At 39.5% G+C, this 26,024-nt stretch overlaps 1 protein-coding gene across 3 annotated transcripts in view; it reads left to right on the top strand.

Annotated features, from left to right (window-relative positions):
- The first annotated feature begins 825 nt into the window (after window positions 1-825).
- TRPS1 (transcriptional repressor GATA binding 1) overlaps window positions 826-26,024 on the top strand; it is a 240,254-nt gene continuing 215,055 nt past the window's right edge. Inside the window, exon 1 of one of the 3 annotated variants that reach the window (XM_074352933.1) lies at window positions 826-1,380. Coding sequence is in view for 1 of the 3 variants with exons in the window: in XM_010972574.3 (XP_010970876.2) it covers window positions 2,029-2,038 (10 nt within the window). In the remaining 2 variants the exon portion in view is untranslated. Of the gene's footprint in view, window positions 1,381-1,536; window positions 2,039-26,024 lie in introns of those variants that run through there. The other 2 variants (XM_074352935.1, XM_010972574.3) reach the window with 2 other exon arrangements.

Genomic DNA, 26,024 nt, shown 5'->3' with positions numbered 1-26,024 from the left:
ATGCTTGATTCAGAATTCCTTATCTGCTACTAAAACACCAAAGAGCAGCAGGTATTAATCTTGCCGCATTTGAATAATGTCCCCATTTTATCTATTTTGTAGAACCCCCTTTAAGCACCCATTGAGCTTGCTAGCTTCTCCCCAGCTCAGAACACCATAGCAACCTCAGTCCGCACTTCTCCAACTCAGGACAGAGTTCAAGTTGTTCGCCTCCAGCCCTCTGGCCGTCGAAGGCAAGGGAAACCCTGACCACGGACTAGGTGTCTTAAGACTCTCCACGTCCTAGAAAATGGGTGGGGGAGGGGCCGCGCCCGCACACACACACACACACACACACACGCGCGCGCGCGCGCGCACACACACACACACACACACACACACACAGAAACACACACACAAATCCTGCGTCGTTTAATTGGGAGCGAGAAGGGAAAGTAACCGAAAAGGTAAAAACACTTTTAGAGTTCTTTTGACTGTGCAGGAGAGCATCTCCGAGTGTTTGGGGACCAGCGGTGGGGCCGCCACGCACTAAACCTCCGCCTCCTTCCCCCCATCCCCCCCGCCACCCCCCAAGGTAGGTCCTTGTCTTTATCACATTATTCCTAAAGCTTGCGGATTTTTCCTCCTTTTCCAGCCCGCACGTTCCCACACGGGGGGTGGGGGAGGAGGAGGGGGGAGAGGCGGGGCGGGAAGGTAGCCGGGTCCCTGCACCGCGCAGCTCTCATTCGCCGCGCTCCGACTCGGGCGAAGTTCTCGCGCAGCCGGCTGGCCGCGGCCGGGGCCGGTCCCGGCGGGCGGCGGCGGCGGGTGCTCGGAGCCGGGCGGGGCGGCGGCGGCGGCGGCGGCAGCGGCGGCGCGGGGACGCGCGCTGTCTCTTTAAGGGAGCTCGGTCTGGGGTGGCGCTTTCCTCCGCGAAGGCTCCTTTGATATTAATAGTGTTGGTGTCTTGAAACTGACGTAATGCGCGGAGACTGAGGTCCTGACAAGCGATAACATTTCTGATAAAGACCCGATCTCACTGCAATCTCAAGCGTCCTCTTTTTTGGTGCTGCTCGTTTCTTCAGATCCCGCGTCCTCTCGACCGCTCTCTCGCCTTCCTATTTTTTTTTTTTTAAACAAAAAACAACACCCCCCCTCCCCTCTCCCACCCGGCACCGGGCACATCCTTGCTCTATTTCCTTTCTCTTTCTCTCTCTCTCTTTTTATATAAAGGGGGGGGGAGGGAAGGGAAAGGGGGGGAGGCAGGAAAGACCTTTTTCTCCCCCCCCCCGCCAATAATCCAAGATCAACTCTGCAAACAACAGAAGACGGTTCATGGCTCTGGCCGCCGCGCCACCATCTTTCGGGCTGCCGAGGGTGTTCTTGACGATTAATCAACAGGTAAGGAGGGGAGGCCCGGGCGGGCCGCGGGGTCGGGGGCCGCGGGGGGCGCGGGGGACGAGGGAGTCCCTCGGCCGGGCCGGGGAGCCGCGACGCGAGTGCTGCGCCCGCGCGTGTGTGCGCAAAATGTGGGCGATCGCGAGCGGGGAGCCCTGGGAATTAAAAGTGACTTTCTTTGAGGGGAAAAAAAAAAAGCAGAGGGAGAGTGTGCAGAAAGCCAAGCGCAGGCTTCTCGGGTTTCACATGCATTTTCTTTCTTCCTTTTTTGCGCGTGTGATTTCTTTCTTTTCTTTCTTCCCTTCTGCTCTCTTCACCCCCCCCCCCCCTTTTGGTGGGTCTAAGGCATCTGAGTCTTAGAAACGAGCGACTTCAAACTGCAGTAGCCCCTGGAGTCAGGAGGGTCAAGTTCAGCCGCCGGGGAGGAGGAAAAACAAATCCCCATTTGCCAAAAAAAGAAGTTTCAGGCCGGTGCCCCCTCCCCCTCGCAGCCCCACTCCCCCTCGCTGTCTCTTTCTGGCTGATTTTAATTCTCTCCTACCGGGCGCAGCGGAGGAGCTGGGGGTGGTTGGACCCGAGGGGCCGCCGCCGCCGCCGCCGCTGCAAGTTTTCTGGGGCTCCTGACAAGAGGGGAGCAGACTAGGCACCAGCATGCAGAGTAGTAAGTCTGGCGAACTCGGGAGGGTCGGGAGGGTCTCAGAGAGGGGCCTTCGTGGGGTCCCCGAAGTGGGAAAACAGTACGGGACTGGCGTTGGCTTTGAAGAGTTTGCGAAGCCAGGCTTCAAACTTTTTTCCCTTAAAGGCCCAGCTGGGCTGGAGATGGAGGGTGTCGCATCCCCCGATGCACCCGCCTCTGCGCGGCTCAGGGCAGCCTGGCCGTGGGGTCTGTGCCCTGGCCGTGCCATGTGGCAGGCCTTGCAGCCAGGGCGCTTCCGCAGGGGCTGAGGAAGGGGCAGACTTCCTCTGCGGTGCGGGTGATGCGCCCTGTGTCGCGGGTCAGCGGACACTGGCCGGTGATTAAATGCCTGAGAGCGGTGGGACGTCCAGGCGGACAGGCGCTTCGCCTTCTGTGTAGTTCCTGTTTGGATTCTAGAGACGCATCTTTGAAAGGCCAAGGCAAACACCACTGTCCCTTCAAATAACTCCAGGATTATAGGACCCCATGAATAATTTGAGGGTGAGGCGGAGGTGGGAGCCCTTTGAAGTGCAAAGCTGTTTTTGTGGCTGGGAAAGCTTTTTTGTTAGTACCTGTGTGAGATGGTGGTGTTTCCCCTTTTCCCCAGGGAAGTCAGTAACTGTTTTATGGCCCTAAGACTCTAAAGCAATTTAAGTTACAGGGCGAGAGGGACTGGTGGGTTCCAGAGGGATCTTGGGCTTCTTAAATTTTAGGTCTTGCTTTACTTCCTCATATCTTTTTAGGCCTCAGAATTGATACTCTGAAAGCTTTTGAGTAAGAGCGATGGATCTTAATGATGAATCAAAATTATGATAGAATTTTCATCCTTATCCTCTTTTGGAAAAATCACGGCTAGAGTTTTAAGTGAGGTAAGTGAAGTGAGAAGTTCAGCGGAGAAGTTAAATCGCAGACAAGTTAGGCCGGTTCATTGCACTTTGTAGATGCATTGAACTTTTGTAAAGGCACCAGGTGAACAGGAAAGGGGCCCAGAGGGACAGTAAGTACAATGGGAAAATAGAGATAGGGCCTGAGACAAAATTACCAAGAAATGATAACTCTAGGCCTGGTGGTTGGCTTAAAATTTGATTGTTCAAGGCAAAAATAAAACAGGAACCTTCCAACCACGTTTTGGAGTCCTCTAGTTCTTAAGTTAAAACCTATGGATCTTGCTGGCATCATGTTACTTCCCTGCTGGTTTTAGGAAAAGTTGATCATTTAGAAAAGTCTGCCAGAGTTAGAAATGCGAGGGGCAGCAAAGGAAAGTTCTGCGGGCGGCCAGTTCTGACGTGGACAAAACGAGAATGAAAGTTTGTGAGCTCACTGCTGTAAAGTCTCTTACATGCTGCTCATTTGCTTAGACCACTTTCTCAGATATTCCATCGGTTAATGTGTAAAAGCAAACTCGCTCTAAAATGGTGTGGGCTTTTTCTCTTTCCCCAAGTATGCCAGGGTTGTGAATAAATACAGGGTTTGTATGGGAAGACGCAGCATTTCCTGTAAGTTGTGATGCTGACAGGACAGTCTGGAAATGATACCAACATTTGGAGGTTTTTTTTCCCCCCACCTTTAAGTGAAAGTTTATTAATGACGTGCTTAATCTTAACAAGTTAAACATATCGTTCTTAGAACTTATCTCTCCTCAGATTTCATAACTTCCTTTTAAAGCTATCCCCTTGGATGAAAACATTCCTAGATTCAGTTAAATATTCAGGGCCACCAACGTGCTAACATTTGACGATTATTTCTGGATATTAGTGATGTGAAAATAAAACTCCTGAAGGGGAAACAGAGTTTAGTGCCAACATTACGACTTGATTTCTCTGAATGTGAGGCATCCCCAAGCTTTATTAATACTCTGTTGGTGAAGTATTATTTACCACCGGCAAGCTGATGTTTATGGCTTTCTGATGTATCTGTTATATGTTAGGGTATGTGTGTCAAGAATACTTTTCCACGCGTAGTAACTGCGTCTTACGCTCTCCAAATAAATGGTGGATCATAGCAAGTTTCTTACAAAAAAGTTAGACACTCCTTTGAATTTTAGGCGCTGTAAGGGTCTTTGCTGCTTTTTCGACATTTGTCCTTTGTCTCTTAAAGGTAACATTAAAAGAAGGAGAAAAAGTATCGTGTAGCTGGGAAGTCTAACTTGATTTTAGAGGCCAGCGTTTTGAAGAGAAATATTTTAAAGGGTTTTGTGAAATCTTATACATACTTGCTTAAAAGTAGGTTAGTATCCGTATTAGTGTGCTAGTCTTCAGTGAAGTACACATTGCCCTACCACATTTTCGGTATTATTTTTGCTTTTCTTTTAAGTCACGTACCACTCCTGAATTTACTCTGATTCCCACAGGGTAGGTCTCACTAACACACACAAGGAAATCTTCATTCATAAGGAAAACCTTCAAAGCGGGGAAACGAATGCATCTGTGGAAAAGCTGCTTTTTACGATTCTAGTATTTCAGTGATATTCCATTATTATTATTGTTCTTATTTTTGATGTGTGTGTGATGTGGACAGAGAGAGAGAGAGAGAGAGAGAGAGAGAGAGAGAGAAATACAGACCACAGTTTGCAATTAATGACCTGCACTTTTGTGTTAAATACCATAGGGTGTTAAGCTTTAATGAACTCTTGTCTTACCTTCTTTGTGGAAGTAAATGAACATTACTGAAAGTTTTCAGAGGGCTTGTAGCAAATTGTTTTTGAGCTGGAACTTGACTTTGAGTTTGCAGTTAGCACAGATATTGATAACCGGCCTCTAAATGTGTTTCATGATACATGTATGTAAGATTATTTTTTTCCTTTAGTATGCCTTTTGACAGCAAACAATAATATGACAACACTATGCTATTGTGTGTAAAACAAAACAGACGTTAAGAAAGTTAAGGACAGGTGTTTATAATTGATTTCAAGGGAAAATTATTATTTTTGTAATAAGTGATGCACTTAAAATAAAATGACTGGCACATTGAAACATATTCTTATTAAGATATTCTCCGGTGTGTAAAATGAAGCCATTCATTCAACAGGCTGACAACTTTCCACTTGGTATTTGCCTTTGCTTAATTTAGTTTCCGCAGGACAGCTAGTGTGGTAGTCTGCATCTGTTTTTGGCAGGCATAGAAAACTATAAACTCGGACAGTTCTGTCCCAAATATTGCAGCTCACCAGTTACAATCAATTTGATAAAACCAGGCAAGTTTTATGGACTTGCTTTCTGTTGTTCATCCTTGGTCAAGCTTTCAGGTAACAGAGCTCTCTTTCTCTTCCCTTTGGCTGGTTATAAGTACTAATACCCTTCAGAACTAATTCTGAGTCTTGTTTGCTCTTTTAGCTTCCTTATTTATTGTTTATTGAAATTTGAGGAAATTGATGATGGCATGTCTAGACTTGGTTTTACTTTGATTGTGTATCTGTGTGATAACTGTAGTCATCTTTTGATACCACCATACAGGAAGAAGCGAATTCTTTGTTACTATACCAGTTATAATTTATGGAATTGTAGGGTCCCCTTTAGGTAAAATGTGAAGAAATTCTTTATAGACTTTGTCAAGTAGAAACTTAGTCTGATTCTCTAACTTGTAATTGTGTATATAGAGAGGACAAACGCACTTTGCAATTTTTTGTGTTGAGAAAAACTGAGCAGACTTTTTTTTTTATTATTATCAAAATTATTTCTCTCCTAAAAGTTTTAACCAGTGGATTCAGATAAATATGCTGACATGCCAAGTAGTGTTTTATACACTGTTCAGGAGCAAACAGTGTTGTAGAGGGAATGACCATTTAAAAAAATTTATCCTCCAGTGTAAGTGGGTCTTGAGCCACTTGTTTATTTGTATAGGATATTCTATTAATTATTTGTGACCTTTATAAATAATGTCTGTCATGTTGCTATTATGGTCACCTTTAGAGTTTCCCTATCACTCAGTGGTTCTCAGATCGTTGGTCTTTTATTTGGTTCTCTGATGGGGATAATAATGTAGAACTTGGTTTAGAAAGAGGGCTTTGGGCTTAAAGGGAACCTCTTTGCTGAATTTGCTGAAGGATCTACGGATGAAAATTGTAAGAATTATTAAGAAGCCTGCCTGGTTACTGCAGCTATAGTAGCTGTTATAGTAGCAATGTCTATTTTTTTGTCATGAAACTTTTTCCTTCCCTAAGAGCACAAATCCAAGTAGCGAAAACGAAGATGAAATTAGCTATATACTTCAAATTTGAAGCATCAGTGGAAATCATTTCTGATCCAAAGCTTTGATTGACATACAAATACCATCAAAACACCCCAAAGAAAGACATGAAGGATATACTTTTCGTTCCTAAGTATGTTTCATTAAAAATAAGAAAGAAAACTTTTAATTTTTAAAATGTTTCTAGCTCTTTAAAAACCTGCAGTAAATACTTTACAAGTGGCTAGACACCTTCCCTGGTGGTTTAGTTTATACAAGCAGGAAACTTTCTCTCCTACTCTTTCTCTCTCTCTTTCTTGTTTTCTTTAAACCAACTGACGTAATGCCAAACTTTGCTTTAAAAGAACAGACAGAAGTAATTGGTAGCTTTTAACTTTTAATAATGTTCTGGATTGGTTTTAGTGGCCAAAATGCCATTTAAAAAAAAAAAAAAGTTCAAGTAAGAACGGGCTTGTGGCCTGAGGAAGAAAGGCTCTGTTGATGCAGTTATTTTTATTCTGTTTTTCAATCTGTTATTAAAAATCTTTCCTGCTGAGCCCTGCTGGATTTCTCCAATTGCTCTCTGTGATGGCTGGTGCATTTCAGGTTACCGTAACTTAAACAGTTTTTGGGTTTTGGGGAGACTGGATATTTGTGTTGCGTTCTTTCTTTCTTATTTGGAAAAAAAATCGTTTTTTGTCTCATTGGAGATGAATTAATTAAGATTATCAATGGCAACAGGTCAGTGAATATGTTTATATAAAGAATGCTACACCTGTTAGCAAGAGTCTGAAATGTGGAAGTATAATTGTGACATTAATCATTTTTACGTGCAGAGGAAGGAAAATAGATGAAACTTTACAAAAATTTATTTTTAGATTGAAAGCGTTAATTTTAAGGGTCAGTTTGTTTCTCCGGGTGGTTCTTTTTCCCTCACGATTTTAGATGATGATTTTTAACCCTATTATCACACAGTGTTTCTAGATTCCTTTCTTTTCTTTTTTTTTAAATAGTCATTTTCTCCCTTCCTGGTCTTGCACAGGGAAACAGAATTTTCTCCAGTGAGGACATATCTTGGTGACGTTGGTTGACATCAGGGCAACTTCAGAAGCTGGCAAGTAGGAGTATCTTTTCAGAGGGGGAAAGATTTGTGCCCGTTTTTCCTCCCTTCGCCCCAGAATGGGGCCCTCACCCCATTTTGGGGGCCAGAACTGACTACCGACGTTTCTGGTAGTAGTTGTCCGTGAGATTTCAATCTTATGGCTACTTGTCTTGGACTTTGCTTTTAACCCCAAATTTGTTCTGAGGGTTTTTTTTTTCCCTTTTACACAGAGTGTATTTTAGAAATAATATATACGGAAAATTGGGTACCATGTAGATATCTTGAAAGTGTCTTTCAAAGCATTTTTACTTATCATAAAAAGCATTCCTCATATTCAGGGAGATGGAAGTGTTTTGTGCATAGAAATCTGACGGTTTGGGTTTACCTTATGTATTTCTCAGTATTTCTTGTGAGAACTGCAGACTTCAGTTCAAATCAGAGGCATTCTGTCTTTACTAATCACTCCTTTACATAAGGATTTGTCAGGAAAAACTTGAGGAACTTAAGCTATAAGTTGTTCGCATCAGCATAGCGAGTGTCTTAGAGTGAGTCTTGATTTATTTTATTTTTCTACAAAGTTTTCAAGCATAAATTTCAAGTGATGGGTCTCTCCGTCATTACGTTTGTATTTAATGTATGTTGATTTATTACTGCAAAACTGAGAGAACAGTAATAAAGTTTGGCAAGAAGAGGAAAAAAAGGCAGAGGGAGGTGTTTAGGACTGCAGTCTTTTCATATCAGCAGTTTGTTTACTGTTCAGTGATGGGGAGGGGTTGGAGAGGCTTTGTGGAAGATGATACAAAAAAAAAAAAATCCATCAGCTGCGCATATGATCCCCTCCCCTAAGGTTTACTTAAACAATATGTTTCGGTTTTGCCTCAAACCATTCCGCACCACTTCTGCTCCAAGAATCCACCACTATCTTAGTTGCTGAGTGATTTAAGGATGACACTTTCTGTTGTACAATGAACTGCAGTATTGTTTGAACAAAGGTAACATATTTTGATTTGTGTGATTTTTTTGGTAATTAGTAGTAAGGTATCTGCAGTATGAAAGGAAATCTAGCAGTGTGAATGCCTGAAAATGCTTGACGTATCCACGGTCTGTTTAAATTTCTGCTGGTAAATGTGCATGCTATTGGAGGTGTGTTTTATGTATGTTGAGTATGTGGGTTGAGAAGACATAGATACACCTTGATGGTGGAATCCACTTTGCTAAACAATTAACTCTATGCTTCAAAACATGGATCTTTTAAGGAGCTACGTGACCTACTTTATAAAGTCTAGAAGTTTGTAAAGAGTATGGAATTTAAACCTCATGAAGCCAGCATTGTCATAATACTTACACCCACAGCATTATCATAATACTTACTAAGAAATTTTGAAAATGGCAAAAAAAACCCCTATAAATCAAATGCCACCTTTCAGTATATTTTAAGAAATGCTTCTGCAGATTATTTTCCTAAAGTCCCAAATTTCTGTAGAGAGGAGCAGTTAAGTGACAGTGCTGTTTCTGAATGTATCTTTTTATGGGGAAGCGCTTTAGAGTTTACAGTTCTATCATCTTAAAACGTTATGTAGAAATAATATGGAACATGTAAAGACTTCGTACTATGATCCAGTGTGTTTTTCCCTAGGGTGATGGATTCTCTGCGTCACCCAAATGTGATGCTGTTTGCCAGGCTTGTAATACTGGTTTTGAGGGTTGCTGTGTGTCCTTCTTCATCGGACAACACAATACAACAACTTTGGTATCTAGGTAATTGACACAGACAAAATTGTTTCTGGAATATGTTCTACTAAATAGTTTAAAGTAAGTCAGAAGTTAACTTATATATTTCATTTATTTAACACTTGAATAAACAAATGAGTCACTGTCAGCTCTTTAAGCCTTCTATAATAGATAGTGTTAGAGGGAAATATGCAAGTGTCTGTAGTTACTTTCTGTCTCTTTTTTTCCTTTATTTGATAGGAGCACGGTTCTCTTATTTGTATGTATAATTGCTTGATGTGTTAATTACTTGTATTCATGATAGTGAGTAGAATAGTATTATAAAGAATAATACATATATTCATAATATCTAATGTATATGTTCCAAGCTTTAAAAAGTATTAATATTATATTATTAAATTGAATATTATAATAACCAAGAATGAACCCAGTATAGGGTGACAGATACACCACAACTGCTATTTAGACAATAAATATATTTTAGCCATAGGGGAAAAAAAAGAGATAAAAATAGATTCTGCTTCAGAGCTTTTTCACTTGTAGAATTTGGAAAGAATTGGTGAAACTTACAAATCAACAAACAGTTTTACTCTAACATGTGTTTCTTGATTAGATTCTACATTATGGCTTTCAGTGAATTCTTGTGAATCACTATTTCAGTTTCTCCTTATAGAAGCATGTATTATATCTGAGACCAGATACATCTATAAATAGTGCACGTATATATGCAGAAGTTAGTTTGTGGAATCTGATTTCTCTATTACATGATACACTTCATGTGCAAAGGGATCAAGCCTTACTAATCTGTTTCAGCTTTATTTTTTCTCTGAGCTATGCACAAGTGCAGCATATGAATTTGTGACTTCATAGTAACTTAGCGCATACATGTACATGCACATATCCCATTCTCACTCATATAGAATGTTTCTGCATTACAGACACCGAATGGAATTTTAACATATTACATATTTTTTTTTGAAATGACTTTAGCCTTTGTAATATCCATTTTAATGACTTAATGCATCCCAACACCTATTTGCGGGTTAATTTAATTACAATTTTGGTTCTGAAATGAAAGCAAGATTTGGCAAAACAAATTAAAACTGACTTCTTCTTGTGACTTCTCTGTGATGTCATTATCCACACATCTTTAGTCCTGAAAGATGTAGAAATACATCAGACTGTTTTTTCTCTCAATACTGTTAAGTAGCTCCGAACATATAAAAGTTTCTAAAAGAGATTTGGCATTTGTTTCTGCTTTACTTTTTGATGCCATTAAAAATTTTTGAGAAGTCTATCTAGCCTGCTTTAATTTTTTAAAATACCATTCAACTGATGGAAGTTAAGACTGGTCATATATATGTATTTTTAATCAAGACCCACGCTATTAAATTTTCTCAATACCTGTTAGTCTGATTGTTGAATGAGTAATCATTCTTTTATCAGTTATTTCTAGATGTACCTTTGAGGTCGTTTAAAATCATGTAATTTTTCTATATTTGGCTGCTGAAATTTTATGTTAATAAATTGATGTAAATTATATATTATAAAACACACGTGATTATGTTTAATACTATCTTTAACTTATTGTTGGAAGTTTTTCTTTTTGAAGATGATTGCACGTGTTGCTCCTCAGTTTTGCAAACTTAGGTACGTTGTAGAAGCTAACTTTGGGTACAAGTGGCCAGTGGAAGTGATTACACATTTAAGTAACGAGGAATATGAAGCCTCATTTTCTGTAATTTATAAGCAGATAGTAAGAGATGTTTCTCTTTTGCGTTTAGAACGAATGTGCATTGCATTCATTGGATGTAAGATGTGGTAAATTACTTTAAGAAACTGGCTGACATCTAAACCTCAATTACAGTAAACTGTTTATTTTACTCCCTGTCCCACCAGTGTTTATTCTACTTTTAAATGTCCCGTTCTTAAGACAATTTATGTTGTTGAAAGAGTGCCCTGATTATTTACATTTTACTTTTTCTTTGTGCTTTGATAAGCTTTAAGTAAGAAAGCTGTCACTCTAGATTTTAGGCCAACAGTAAAAATCATAAAGTACACATTTTACGTGTAAGTGTCTGTGCATGGTCTTGGATGTTCACTTTGTCAAACATTTAACTCTTTAGTGTTCCCTGTGTTCGTGTGCACTGTGTACACACCTGTCTTGAACTTTTTACTCCCAGAATAGTTCAGGATATATCATTGTTAACATTTAATTGTGTGTATACATACTCATCTCACTCATTCCATGTATCACTGGCAATAATAAAAATTAAAAGTGGGACCATGATGATTAGAAATGGAAAGTGGAAAGGGGAGATATTAGTGTAAACAGGTTTTGTTTTCCCCATTTTCGGTTCCTATTTAAAAAGACTTCTGTATATATGTATGTGAACAGAACGGGGGCTTGAATCCTGTACGAGAGCCATTATAACATAAGGAACCATTGCTGTCTGCAGCTTTACTTACTTACGTATTTTTGACATAGAAACCTCTGACCTCTTTGCCTGTGGTACTTGGGAATTCTAGATAAAACACACTGGGGTCACCCTCATCAGTTCCGGCTTTGCGTGACACAAAGCATCCTTGAGCCTCTGCCGCGCTACTGTGCTGTTTCCCTTCAGCAGTGGAAGCCCTCTAAGTTAATTTGGCATTTGAAAGCAGCACTAGAATTTCCCCTTTCTGAAAATCTTCTGGATGGTTTTCAGAGGAGTAAGCAGATCACGGGCAGTGTGATGTTGTTCATCTCAGGATGCTAAAGAAAATTATGCTGAGAGCAAGCATGTTTCCTTTAAATTATTCTGTCATGCTTTATTACCATTTTTTCCTCCTCTTTGGGATCTAGTATTTCAGGTTTTGGAGGAATAAGGAGTTCTCCTTCAGTGGAAAAATGTGGCAACTATAGATTTTACCTCCATTTCTTTATCATATTTATGTTTTTTTAGGTGGGGGAAATGGCGTAAGAGGAGAAGAATTATATACTGTAAAGTAGTAATTTGATTTTATCGTTTGCTCCTGAGCAGGGCTTTGCCATTCCGTTTCTGTGGGGAAACGCGTCCAATGAAATTAAATAAAGTTGTGGTATAATTTTGCAACAATTGTAAGCACCAACTGTGACATATTTCTGGCAAAAAGATTAAGACAATTTTAGTTACTCAGTGCTTCCACCAAACTCTGTATTCCAAGTTTATAAATATGAATTTGATCGTTTGATCATGGATGATGCTTGAAATGAATGTATCTTGATTCAGGGAAGAGAGTCCTTAAATTATTCTCACCATCAGTACACGACAGATTTGCCCGAAATAGAACGCCAGGCATCGTGTTACCAGCCCTTTGAGATCTTTAATAAAGAATTTAATTGTTTATGGTAGCTAATATTCAATAACATCACACACAGACTGCTTCACATATCTGTGCCTTGAGCTGTGGTGCAGTTCAATAAATGAGTGTATTTCCATCAAGACTGGGGGAGTAAGGAACCCTAGAATAGTAGCCATCCACTAAGCATGTTTCTGAGTTTCAGTCTTTGTAACTGATTTTTAGGAGCTACGGCATAAATAAAAAAAATAGGTAGAAATATTCAGAGTGATCACCTTTTATAAAAGTTAGTTCGGTCTTTCATGTCTAGGAAAATATAGCAGTGAATGTTTGCTTTTTGTATGTTTTGTCTCCAAGCAGAGGAAACTGACAGTTTTATGTTTTAAGTGCCGAAAGTTGTTCTTGGCTAAGCAGTCCCTGAGTTAATCACTGAGATGTTAACTTGATTTTTTTTGTCTTTAAAAAGTTTTCAAATTTTAAAATGAAATGTGCTTCCATTATTTCCAAATTGATCCTGTGTTCTGGGTTGGTTTTTAGAGAAATGTTTTCCAAATTCTCTTGGATTGCTTGAAGTCCATTGATTTTGAAATATTTAGTTTAGTTTTGCTTTGTTTTTAAGGTTTTCAGAAAGGAGAGGAAATACTTCATCTTTTTAGGTTTTCTTATTATAGAAGCCTTGTTACTTCCCATAAAATGCAAATTAATTTTGCACTCATTTTGTATTTGTGTGTGCGTATGTGTGTGTGTGAGTTTTTTAGAAACTCATTTTGATGCATCAGAAATTGCGAGATCAGTGATTCAAGCTCTCCTGCCACACCTTTCTGTGACAAGATATTTTGGTCATTTCTAAGGAGTCACTATGGAGAAATTCTTCCTGTGTCATTTGCACACTGATTTCTACTTGAAAAGAGTGGTGTTTGAAAATCACATATTTATTCTTTGAGGTTTATTGCAGAAATTATGAACGGTGTCAAATAACATGACATTTGTTATTTCTCATTTGCGTCGTAGGCAATTTGTATCTAAAAATTTGATTGAAGAAAAAAGATAAAATATTTTAACGAGTTTTGTAATCAGCATCAGATAGTCATATGGAATTTCCCAAAATTAGCAAGAAAATATGAAATATTGTCAGTGCACAGGGTTAAAATTAAACTGCATATATAGTGAAGACTATCCTGATACATTTTGCTGTAAAAAAATGTTTTAGCATAGAGAAAAATTTCTCTGGTTTCGCCTGTATTTTATTTTATTTTTTGCGGTCTTCTTTGCTTAAAATGATTGGCATCCTTAAATTATAGTTTTGTATAAAACAAATAAAGCTGCTACTATAAAGAAGCAACAGTTCTGCACATTTGTCTTAAAAGACTATTTTAAAATATTTTCACTTGGAACAAGTGCATCAGGCCCTGAAGAAATAAAAACTAAATTTCCGACTAATATCCCTAACACATCACCCAGCTATTCACCGAAAGAGGAATTGACTCTGAGAAAGCACCTTATTTCCGTTCCCTGTGCGGTATATTTAACAGTATTTTGGTGTCTCCACTGGTAGAAATGTGGACATTTAAACCAACCACCTTCTTGTTTGGTTCTGATGATGTCAGGCGAACATTTTGCCAAAACTTTTGGTCTGGTATAATCAAACCCTGTTGTGGAAACATGCTAACTTGATGATTTCAAATCATGTTTAATGTGTCATTTCAAATGGATACATTTAAAAAATTTACTTGTTTGGAATATAATGGAAGAGCCTGGACAGTGTTTTTCGATTTAATTCAAAGCTTCTAGCCACAGATCAAGAAGGTAAAAATTCCACAGATATTTCTTCTTTTCCAAATGTAGGAGAAAGTCAGGTTTATTTGTATAAACATCTTTGTAGCAATAGCTGGTCAACTTTATTTCGACAAAGATGATCATATAAAAATAGGAGCAAACTTTCTGAGCCCGACAATAGGTGTGCATTTTAATTCATTAGGTTACATTGATAAAAGCATGGACAAAAGGAAACTAAGAATAAATTTCATCTCCTATGTGAGGTTCATTGTACAGTGAACTGCTTGGTCTCTGAGAGAATTTCCTTAGTTCTGTGCTGGTGCTCTGAAACCTGCCTCCTTTTCCTTTACTGATGGGCACATTTCATCGCATGCACGAGTGTATAACATTCTGCTTCCCACATCCATGTGGACATGTGGCTCTCCATTTTGAGAGTGTCTGAACAGTTTTTTGCTGTGGAAAAGCAGACTCTGGCCAATGAAACACTTCTTTCCTCCTTGGATGAATGTTCCTCAAACGCTCATCTTACATCTACTGCTCAAGGTTAAATTTTGTTTCTTTGTTTTTCTTTAATTCAGGTATTGTTCAGAATGACCAAAAGTCCTCTTTTGTTTTGAGTGACAGAAGGGACATGCTCTTTAGCCATTCTTGCAGAATTATCTTATTTTACAAAGGAGAAAACTGACGATTAAGTGAATTTTCCATGATCACACAGCTAGGGAGACAAAGGATGGAACAAGGCTGTGGTCACCAGCCTTGTTCACACCTAAAATACTAGACAATTTTGATATTTGTTGAGGAAATCTCCCTAATACTTGAAATTCATGAATCTTTATTTATCTTTTTGTAGATGGATAGGAGAATAGAATTAGAATACCACTTATTTAGTATCCATCGGGAAATTGTTGACGACATAATAAATCAGTTGGTATATTCCATGTTATTTCTCTATCAATACCTTATGAAGATATGGGAATCATATATTTAGTCTGGAAATTACTCTGGAAAGTTAAAATGTTACTGCAGAAAATCTAGGCTTCGAACACCTGAGCCGTAGTTGCCTCCTTGGATTCACTTACATAAAATCTAGTTGATATGGAAGAACTGGTTATGAAATGATTGCTAAAGGAACTTAAGTTTGTATTACTATTCTCCTTTTTGCTGAAAATACCTCCAACATTTATCTCTTTTGAGACCAATTTTTTTTTTTTTAAAAAAAGCAGTCCAATTGAATTAAGGATTTTTTTTAATCTTCCAAGAAATTGGACTTTTCTTTACTCATAACACCCGTAAGCCCCTTGGCAGGTTGAAAACTATAAACAGCATCTGTGAGATTAGGCCTGAAATGTGCAATAAGTTATTTAAAAACGTGGTTGAGAAACCGTTCGTGGCATTTTCATAGACTCTTCAGCATTTATAAAAACAAATTAACAAAAGAATAATGAAAGAGCCTCATTTGTTTTAAATGCTTTTCTTATTAATCCTGTCTTTTGAATGACAAATTTCAGCCTATGTGTAGTGAAAATGTAAATTTAATTCATTTTTTTTTAGCATTTCTTTAACATTCCATTTTTATCCATGACCCCGCTGTACAATATGGATGCAATGAACATTTCTTTATTGGTCGTAGTTAAGCTAATTTTCATCCTTTAATTTGTTGCATTGGGAAAACAGGAAAAATAAAATCTGTCTTACACATCTGAGGTATTTTACTTAAATTTCTTGTTTCATTTTATCTTTCAGTCTTAATAGCTATGTTGTATAATCTAAAGTGTTAAGGCAACTCCATCAGAGGAGTTGATGACTTAAAACCCCCAATACCCCAATTCCATTTCTGTTTTAACGAATTGTGGTGAATGCCACGCAGAAAGGTATTGGATCCAAGACGTCTCCCAAACTCTTTGAAAAGACAGCTTCAGAAGTGACTTTGGAAAGCAGGAGGAGTGTGTCGGCCTCTGGAAATGGTCGGGTTTGGTCCAGGGTCTGTATTTGAGCCCACGTGTTGCAAGCTGAAGATACCTGTTGGTCTGGATTCTATTTGTCTGGGTTTTCCTCTGTTTGTTTTCTAGCCAGAGGGCAGACTTGTCTTTTTTTTTCCCCTTTAAATATGATTGTTTTGTGTCTTTAATGTTTCTTTCAGATGAAAACCCTTTTTAAATAGTGTGGATAGTTATTGTCGTACAATAAAATAGTTTGCTTGTTTAAAATTATTACATTCAATCAGTTAGGAATGATCAATTAAATCAGAGAGTAATGGAATGATCTTTAACATTAAAAAACAATTTACTTAAAATGGATTAAGGAACCATTTGAACTATTACGCTGATCATCTCACATAAAGTCTCCTGGTTAGTGAGCATACTATAAGGAGAAAGGCTGAAAATTTCCATTATTATTACGTAAATATCTAGGATTTTTTTCCCTTCCTCTTTCTTTGGCTTATCTCTTTATACAGTTGATTTTTTTAAAATTTTTTTTTTACCCTGACTATAAATTACAGCTTAACATCTAATGTATACGTGATCGAACCATAGAAAACACTGTCAGGGCCTATCTCGTTCAGGTTTCTCTTAACGATTTTCTTAATATTACTTTGGAATCTATTTTTCTACTTGATTCTCTCCCTATATTCCAAGTATCTCTCTTTCTCCTTGGCTGTAGGAGACTGGAACCTTCTCCTACTGTACACTTGGCATTGCAGATCAAAATAAATTTAAAGTGGCTCTTACTCTAGGCTTTGTTTATCAGAAAGTACTTTTTTGTTGGCTTTTAAAACAGATCAAATCCAGATAAGGTTTAAATAGGATGAGTTTTTGTATTTCATTTTTTCTTTCCATTCATTAAAGGATTTGCTTTCCTGATAAATCAGTATACATTTAATTTTATTGTATTCCCCCAAATCAAAACTACCTTCCCTGAATAGATTCACTTACTTTTGGTAAATACATTCTCAGACATTCTTTACATGGTTTTATGCTTGTTCTCATGGCACGTATTTGTGAATAAAGACTCTCCTGGATGTTTTACAGAAGATAGTTAAATGACATTTATCTTCTGCTCATTTGGATTGTAATCCAACTGCAGTTGTTTATGGAGTGTTCTTGGAATCCAGGAGCAGTTCAGTTGCAATTGTGTAGCTAATATATGGTTACTGAAGCCAAGAGATAGGTTATGGTTTAAGCACTGGATTGATTTTAGGTAATAGTCCTCAAATAGTGAGTATAGTTCCCTTGACAGTTTAGAAAATACAAGGTAAAACAAAACAAAAGGCTACTTTTTACTTGTTTCCAGATGGATGTCATCTTGTACTTGGCATGGCACAGAGTCAAAATGTTGTTCTTTGAGATTTATTAATTAGAATGTGTCTAAGCCAGATACAGAATCCGGTCTCCTTTTTCAGATAAAAGGTAAGCCTACTCAGATATAAAAATAACTTTAGAGTGGGGAAAATATGGAAAGCCTGAATCTGGGGTTCTTTTCAGGTACATCTCTATTTCTCACCTAAGTGAACTCTGCCAAGACTCCTGTTTGTCGACACTGCTGTATTGAGGACACCAGTGGCCTCGTGGCCGCCAAGCCCAATGGTCTTTCCATCTGACTGCATCTCTTAAATGAACTGGATGCTGCCAACCATTCTCTTGAGTATCTCTCCTCGCTTGGCTTCTGGGGCACTGCATCCCTGCCACACTTGTTCTTGTCCATCCTTGACTTTTCTCTTAATCTCTGCAGTTTTCCTTGAGGATTATATGCTGTCACCCATGGCTCTGAATGAAATCACTCCATCTCTAGATCTATGCTGGTTTCTGAGTTCTGGTATCAGTGGCCTTCAAATGCATAGGTACTTGTTTATATACCTGTTTATGTTCAGTAGCTTGGCATGTGGGATCCTAGATTCTGTTCCCAGTTTACCAGTCGTATCTGTCCAATACCATGTGTTCTATCCTCCAAGTAGTATTTAGTCCCAGACCTACCTTCCTTCATGTGCTTGCCTCTCTGAAATGCCTTTCATCCAGCCTTCACTATAGGAATTCTACCGATTCCTCAGATGTTGACTTTTGTATTTCTTCTTCCTGAAGCTTTTCTTTTCCCACTCATTTAGATTTAAAACCTCACTGCCCTGTGCTTTCAGTGTAGCTCATACCAGAATCCACTTGGCCTGGCAAGTGTGAGGAGAGTAAAAGCACACCCAACTTATTTCTGTTCCTTTTACAAAGCTTTGGATACACTGGTTTCTGAAAAGCGTTGCATGAAAGTGGCACTTGGGAGAGACCGCTTTGGCCAGAAGAGCGTAAGACTTTCAGGTGCTGAGAAAATTGTGACATTGGGTTGTCAGGTTTCAGAGAGGAAAAGGATTATCTGATGTAGCATAATTAATAAACTTTTTTTTCCAGTCTGCCCTAATGTATTGTTCCTAAAGTGTAATATTGTTGGTTACAACTATTGTATTTTGCAGTGTGCTTTCAAATTCTGTCCTTTACCAATGTCCTCGAACCAAGTGTGACAGGGTCAGTGAAACTGAGGCAAAGGGAGTATATTTGTGAACTATGGAAAAATGAAAACCCAGACCACCTTATTGTGCTTTACAGATATTGCATCTGAGGTACCATGAAGTAATCAAAGATGTGAAATGATACGTCATGTGTCCTTAAAACAGGAGGGATAACAATATTAGGCTCCAAGGTCAGGAATGTGTAGTTTTAACTTCCATGTCTTTAATATTCGTCAGCCCAAATGTCGTGTTCTGATGTTTGTGTTTTTTGTATTGGCTTCATGATGAAAGTTACCTGTACGTGGTCCATGCTTGGATGCTAAGGGAGCGAGGGTGATTTAGACCTTCAGAAGATCCAGTGAGGATGTTGATGAATAGAGTTTGTCAGGAGCTGAGCAGAACCATAAGTAATGCTGCTTTGGGATTCTCAGGTTTACGGCAGTGGAAGGATATTGAACCCCTCTTGGCTCTTTTTAATATCCATGTCTCATTGAGAGATGGCCAATAAAGTGGTAACTGAATAATAGCTGCTAAGACATTTCTCATGTTGAAACAGGAATGCCTGAGACTTCTTTGAATGCTTGATTTTTTACTAATCACTTTAATTTTATCTTAAAAGCCAAGGAACAATTTTTGAAGCTTTTTTTTTTTTAAGACCAAATTCTTGGCCTTCTCTCTGTAGGTTTCTTGTTTTTTAAACTAAAAAAAACTTTCTTTTATCTGAGAATTGGGAAGTCCCTTTGATTTAATATATGAATCTGTTAAGCATTTAAATATTATTTTAAGCAGCTCTGGGAAATTATTAAGGCTTGCTATTACTGTGTGTTCCCAAATGCGCATGGACCTGGAACTATGAAGGAGAAGTCAAGGAGAGGATCTATTTAGTGAATTTCTTTATTTCTAGGACAGTTCATTTCTTGCAGGACTCGTATTTATCTATTTCTTCTTTAATAACCAAACATTCCAAAACTTGCTAGAAACCTTAGCTAGTTGCGTTTTTCAAACATACTTTTCTGATGTCACCTTGCGTCTATCAGCAACTTTAACAATCTTTTGAAGGAGATGGAGCTTTAAAAGTAGTATCTGCCTGAAACATACAAACTCTTTAAGTGCCAGGAGAAAGTGTTCCGTTGAAGAGTACATTCTAGTTAATGACTGGGGCTTTTATATCTTCTGTACTTTTCCGTAACTGAAGGGGTGCATACTTTTGGTTGAAAGCGAGTAGGCGAAATTTAGTCCTGCTGTTCTGATATCTGGGTGGCTTAGAAATCTCTTTATTGCAGTTTCATAATCCCTGACATGACTCTCCAGTTCTCGTGTCTGCTAAATGCAGAAATAGAGGAAGGAAATGTATGTTTTGGCTCCATCAAAATGTTCCTTATCAGACTGTATGTAGGGGGAGTGGACTTTGTGGAAGATGCCTCTGTCTGCCAGCTGGACAGCATGTGCACTGGGCTAGCTCCCTGTCTGCTGAAGCTGTGTGCTGCCCTTTAACGATGGGAAGGAGCACAGTATTAAATGGGTCGGTCATATTGTTTTCACTTGTGAAAATCAGGGAGCAGAGGGCATGCAAACTTTGCCCAGAGGCTGGCCACAGTTTGCATAGAAATGATCGACCTGTAGCAACAAGAGATTTGTGGATGCGTAGTGAGCACTATGTGAGAGCCACCACCGGCCACAGGTGACCTAGCTGTGCAGGGGAAAGGCTACATCCCAAGAGGTTAGTTTTCCATTTGGGGCCACCTGCAAATGATGGTAATGGTTCACAGTTGTTGAGCACTCTGCTTGAGTGGCTTGTCTCCACTTGAGACAGGAACTGCTGTCATCCCCATTTCTCAGGGAGGCTGAATAAATTGCGTAGGCTGCAAGAGGGAGCCGTCACAGCATCTGGATTTGAACCCAGGCGGTCTGGCTGGAGCACTCAGGCTTCGTCCACATTTCTGCTTTATTTCTCATCTCGGGTGAGCAGGGTTTTGAGATGCTGTATGTTCCGGGGGTTCCATACACTAGGTGACTGTCACATGAGCACGGTTCTCCACCTTTGTTCATTGTCAGAGAGATAAAACCATCACCTTTATATAGAAGGCATTTTAAAATCTGGTTTTCATCATCATCTGCATTCGACTTGTGTTCCTTCTATTGAAATAGCTGTAATTTCCTGCTAAAAAGTCTATATTAGTCTAAGTAACTGCCTCTTCTTGGCTCCAGGACAGTGAAAAGGCTGTGATCAGCAAACTCTTGCAAGGGGAAGTTGTTGAATGACGTGGGTCTGGTGCTGTCCTGGTAATCCTCTGGGCTTGGTGTTTCTTAAATTATTTGCACTCCTGAGTAACTGACTGCCCCTTGCTCCAAACCAGGTCCTGACTGCGTGGCTTTCTGACTTGGCGTCTGCTTGTTACAAAAGCAAAAAAAAAAAAAAAAAAAAAAAAGTAAAGGCTGGTCTGGGTGAGACCTAGAAACCGACCAATAAACCTTTTTTTGTCCTCTAAATATCAGTCAGTTTGTCTCTGTTGGATTAATACAAAAGTAATTTTTACTTTCTAAATGAGCCTTAAAGCCCCAGTGTGTTTTGCTGGTTAGTATAATCCCAGAACTAAGAGCCAAGAGTAAAACTGCTTTTTTATTTTTATTTTTATTTTGGAGGAGAACTAAAAAAAAAAATCAGTAAAGAAATGGGATTCCATTTTCTTTGAAGGGCTTCTCAAGAAGCTCGAGTCGGAGTGAGTCGCCGGTGTCTGGGAGGAAGGCTGCTGGCTGGCTGGCTGGGGCCCGGCCTTTGAAGCTGCGGCGGCGGGGCTTTGTGTGTGTGTGTGTCGCCGGCGCTCGCTGTCGCCCGGCCCGGGCCTGCGGCCGCGCCGCGCGTGCTCCCCGCCGGGCTGGGGGCGTGTTGTCGCAGGAAGTCCTGCGGAAGCCGCCGCGCGCTCGCCGCCCCGCCGCCCGGCTTCCTCGCCCGGGCCGCCCTGCCCGGGGCGCGCCCCGCTCCCCGCCGCGCCGCCGCCCCGTCCCCTCCCCGCCCTGCTCGCCGCCGCCGCCGCCGTGTCCACCCGCCCGGCCGCCGGCTGCCTCCGCGCTCCCCGCCGGCATCTGCATCCCCACCTCCCTGCCCTTCTCCGCGCTTCCCAACTTGGCTTCCTCTCCCCGAACTCCCCTGCTCTTGCCGTGGCTTCTCCCCGCCGTCCTCTGTCTCCGCTGCCCCTCTTGGACTTGACGCTCGCGCTTCCTTCTCTCCCGCCTGCCTGCGAGGTGGGTTTTCACCCCCCCACCCCGCCCGTCAACCTTCTGATTCACTTGTGGTCCCTGTGCCTGTGCAATCGACCAGACGTGGAGGGATGACTGAAGTTCTCGTCTTTCATTAATTAAAAAAAAAAAAAAAAACAAACAAAAAAAACAAAACAGTATTAGCTTTGCAGTCGGTTACATCCTCTAAGACAGTCTTCAAGTTGCTGCTTAAAGCAGTGTTTCTGATATTTTGAAGTGTGTGTACTTACACAAACCTTCTCGAGTAGACCGAGGGGTTGGATCTCATGTATTCTCAATCAGGAAGCTATGAAGAAAGTAAACGTAAGAAAGTCCTATGCGCCGGATCACCGTTCAGGTCATAGTTTAGGAGAATTCAGAAGCACATGAAGCCTTTTTGGAGTGGTGGAGGCTTCAGTTTTATTTTTGGTGTTCCGAAAATTGGGGCCTTTATATTTTTCTTAAGTTAGAACTTTGGAGACATTTGCTCTACCTGGATCCTTATCCAGTTGTATCCCTCCACGTTATGAGGCTTATTTTTATTTTTATGTATTTATTTTTAATGGAGGTACTGAGGATTGAACCCAGGACTTTTTGGCATGATAAGCATGTGCTGTACCACTGAGCAATCCTCCCCCCACCCCAGCTTATTTTTAAATTAATTCTTTTTAGGGCCGTGACTTGTATATCCTCTTCATTAATTTTCTTTTCTGGAAGCCCGCATTACTAAGGCCATATCATGAAACATGCATACTTTGAGTGGACCTGCTCTTAAATTCCTTACTACAGGAGATACTTACTAAGGATTGAACATTATTGATTCAATAATTTATATCCGTTTGCTTCATATTTGCCTCGAAGATTCCAGTATGCCCGGCATGAGGAAAATAGTTGATAATGTAGCTGGGTCTGAGGGGCCATTTTAACTTGTAGGTGATACGATTTATATAGCGACGTCTTGCTTGATTTTAAAGTTCAAAAAAAAAAAAAAAGAAAGGAAACTTAGAATCTTCTTTTCAATTTGGAGCAGATTAACTTCTAGTATTGTGGTCCATAGAAAGGGTATTTAAGTTGATATCGTAAGTTGATTTCCTAAGACAGTATGAACTAGAGATGTTTGATTGAAAGAAAAGTTGACCCTTAAATATATGACGTGACTTAATACAGCACATCTTTTAAAAGTAATATGTTGCAAAGAAAATGATAATCTTATGATAAAAACGTCAGGGCACACTAAATCAATTACTAGTAGGTCCTCTTCTGTCCTCAGAATTCTTAACTAAATGATCATCCTATGAAAACAAAGGTACAGAAGTCACAGCACTGGGAACGCTAGTTCTTATATACAAATGATAAAGACTGAGCCCATCAGGTATTTTTCTTGTTGTAACAGCCATTCCTGGAGTCTGACAGGTCCTCATGACTTCAGCGGTCATAAACATGCCTCCAATGGTTTTAACCTTTCTGATTTGCTGTTGTTGTTGTTGCCTTTTTCTGTTATCTGAGCACTTTGGCCTCTCTCCAAGCTTGTGTGTTCACCAGCTGTGTATAACAAATTAAAATAAAGAAGTTTCGACCATCTCGGTGCCTTCAGGGACACAGGGTTGTCTGGGATAGGCTTATGTCCAGCTGTGTTTAGAAGATTCTTAGGTTGTAGCTGTGTTTTCCTATCTGTGGAGTGACTTTGTTGGAATCAAATCAGAATCAGAGTAAGTCTCCAACAGCTCTAGGTAACAGTCTCCCCATCTCTAAAAGCTGTGAGTAATAATATTTGGGCTCAGGTTGTGGCAGGGGGAAGAGTCTATTTAAATAATACATGTAGAACAGTTTAGGTGACTGCCAAAGGGTTATGTGAATATTTCCTGTTATAATAATATTTATAATCATTCTGTTTCTAATCTTTGTAATTTTTGTGTGTCATGGACTATGGGAGTACTTGTAAGACTGTTCAGAAATGGTATTTCTAAGGCCTTATTTTAACTTTGAATTTAATAAGTTCTATGTAGGGTATATATACAGAGTGGAATTCTAGCTGTCGGGTATCATAGCGAAGAGTGACATCAATTTATTCCAAAAGACTAACACGCGTTGTTCCCTTGGGAAAATATATGCTTTCATTCGTCAGTTTTTATGTTTGGATTTCTGTTGTATAAACTTTGATGTCTGAGGCCACTCTGAATTTTGAAAGTTCTTGAAAGAAATATTTTGGGGTTATTTTTTCATGTTGTCCATCTTTGGGCCCTGAATGACCTATGCGATCATTTTTATTTTATATTTGCATTTGTACCACTACTTAACTTTAATACATGACTTTTTGAAAGCCAGAAATTTCCTCTCAGAGCTTACGCTTTATGTGACTTTTATGAAGTTTCTTCCACTTCTCCAAAGTGAGTCTTAACAAAATTCCCCTTCAGAATTAATCACTGACTGGTTTGTCAATAGGTCGTGGTCACTTCGTCAGAATGCATCAGACCCTTTCCTGAGGGATAGTTTCTCACAGATACTGTTTTGTGATTCTCTCTGAACATTTCAGAATTTCTCTCTTTCCTTTTTTTCCCCCATATACGGGATATGTGCTCCATGGTCCTATATATACACTCTGTGAATAAAAATGATTTGTTACTACTGAGGTCACCCAGTTTTTCCGCAGGAGAATAACAAATAGTCACATGATTTCAGAGCCACTGTAGGCTGTGCTCGATGGGACAGTTATTGGCAGGCATCATTTGCAACCACACGTACTAAATTTTCAAGCTAAGTGTGTGTGTGTCTGTATGTGTGCGTGAGTGTGTACGTGTGTCCTCTATTTTTTTTCCCCAAGAGTTAAGCATGCTTTTAACATCAGAGGTAAAAATAATATTTATTTACAAAGTATGTCTCTTAAAAATAACAAAATGATTAAAATTCATAGAGCTGTTTTTAAGGTTAGAAGCTCAAAGCGTTTTCTTAACAAGGACACATGAGATGCCATTCATATTTTCTGGGGGAAATTACAGTGAACCATTGGAATTTTTTTTTTTTTAATAGAAAAGAGGTCCCTACCGAAAGCACTAATCCTAAATTTTTGTTGGCAAGTGCTGCTGTCCAGTTATATATGTGACATAAAAAATTCACAAGTTCTGACTGAGGGTTTGCAGGTTGCATTGATGAGATGACTAGAATTTCTCTTTTTGTCATGCAAGCTTTCAAATAACAGAGGGAGTTCTAGAGATCATTCAGAAATTTCTGAGATGGGACTTTCAGAAGATCTGAATGATACTGATTCTCTGCAAACTCCTGTGTCCTTTTGACACAGTTCCCTGATTATTTTGTGTTCGGCAATAAATGAGTCGGTAGATTCATGTCTTTATTTGTATTCATATTTATATTTATATTGTATTTGCGATCATTACATATGTATATGGTGTTGTTAATAAGTATAGGTCCACTTTAAAAATACTCGTATTCCTTAGGCTTTGGAAGTTAAAAAACCTGAAAATGGGGCTTTTCCTCTCCACATCAGTTGTTTTTCTATACAGATCTTCAGTGACTGGAAGCCATTTCTATATTCCGGTAACTTGATAACCCATTTTGAAATGCGTTAGTTGAGCTCATTGTAATTCCATGTGATTCTAATGAAAGGCATGTGAGTGTATAGATTGAAAGAATGAACTGTAGTTGGTCCCTATAGAGAACCTGCTGCCCCTTTTGGGCAGTCTTTACCCTGGCACCCACTAGTGTTTTTGCTAAAACGGAGTTTTCCAAAATGTAAATGATGTCACATTGGAGAGCGATGCCAAGAAACAATGTGATGGTTTCTAAATTTTGTACAGCTAAAATCCCTGGTTACAAGAAGGAGTACATGTCACAGATGAGTAGTTAGTAATGACTTCAGTTTAACAGGAAAAGAGCAATTCCCATATGCTGATTCTAGTCTCATAACAAAGAATGTTATAAAGAGATTGCACAGTATTTAACAAGCTGTGAGTTAATGGGACAGTGTCAGTGGATCTAGTTCCAGAAGGAGAATCACTTTACCATATTTCTTCAAAAATATTTTTAATTATGCAGAAAATTTGCTACCAACGAATCCAGACTGTTCCCCACTGCACCCTCCACCACCCCTCTCACCCTCCAGTTCAGGCAGTAAAACTGAACTTAGTCAAACACGT

The sequence above is a fragment of the Camelus bactrianus genome, chromosome 25 (genome assembly GCF_048773025.1).
Source record: "Camelus bactrianus isolate YW-2024 breed Bactrian camel chromosome 25, ASM4877302v1, whole genome shotgun sequence".
In the NCBI taxonomy this organism is placed as follows: domain Eukaryota; kingdom Metazoa; phylum Chordata; class Mammalia; order Artiodactyla; family Camelidae; genus Camelus; species Camelus bactrianus.
The sequence above is the reverse complement of the archived record's forward strand: the minus strand, read 5'-3'. Positions and strand labels throughout refer to the sequence as shown.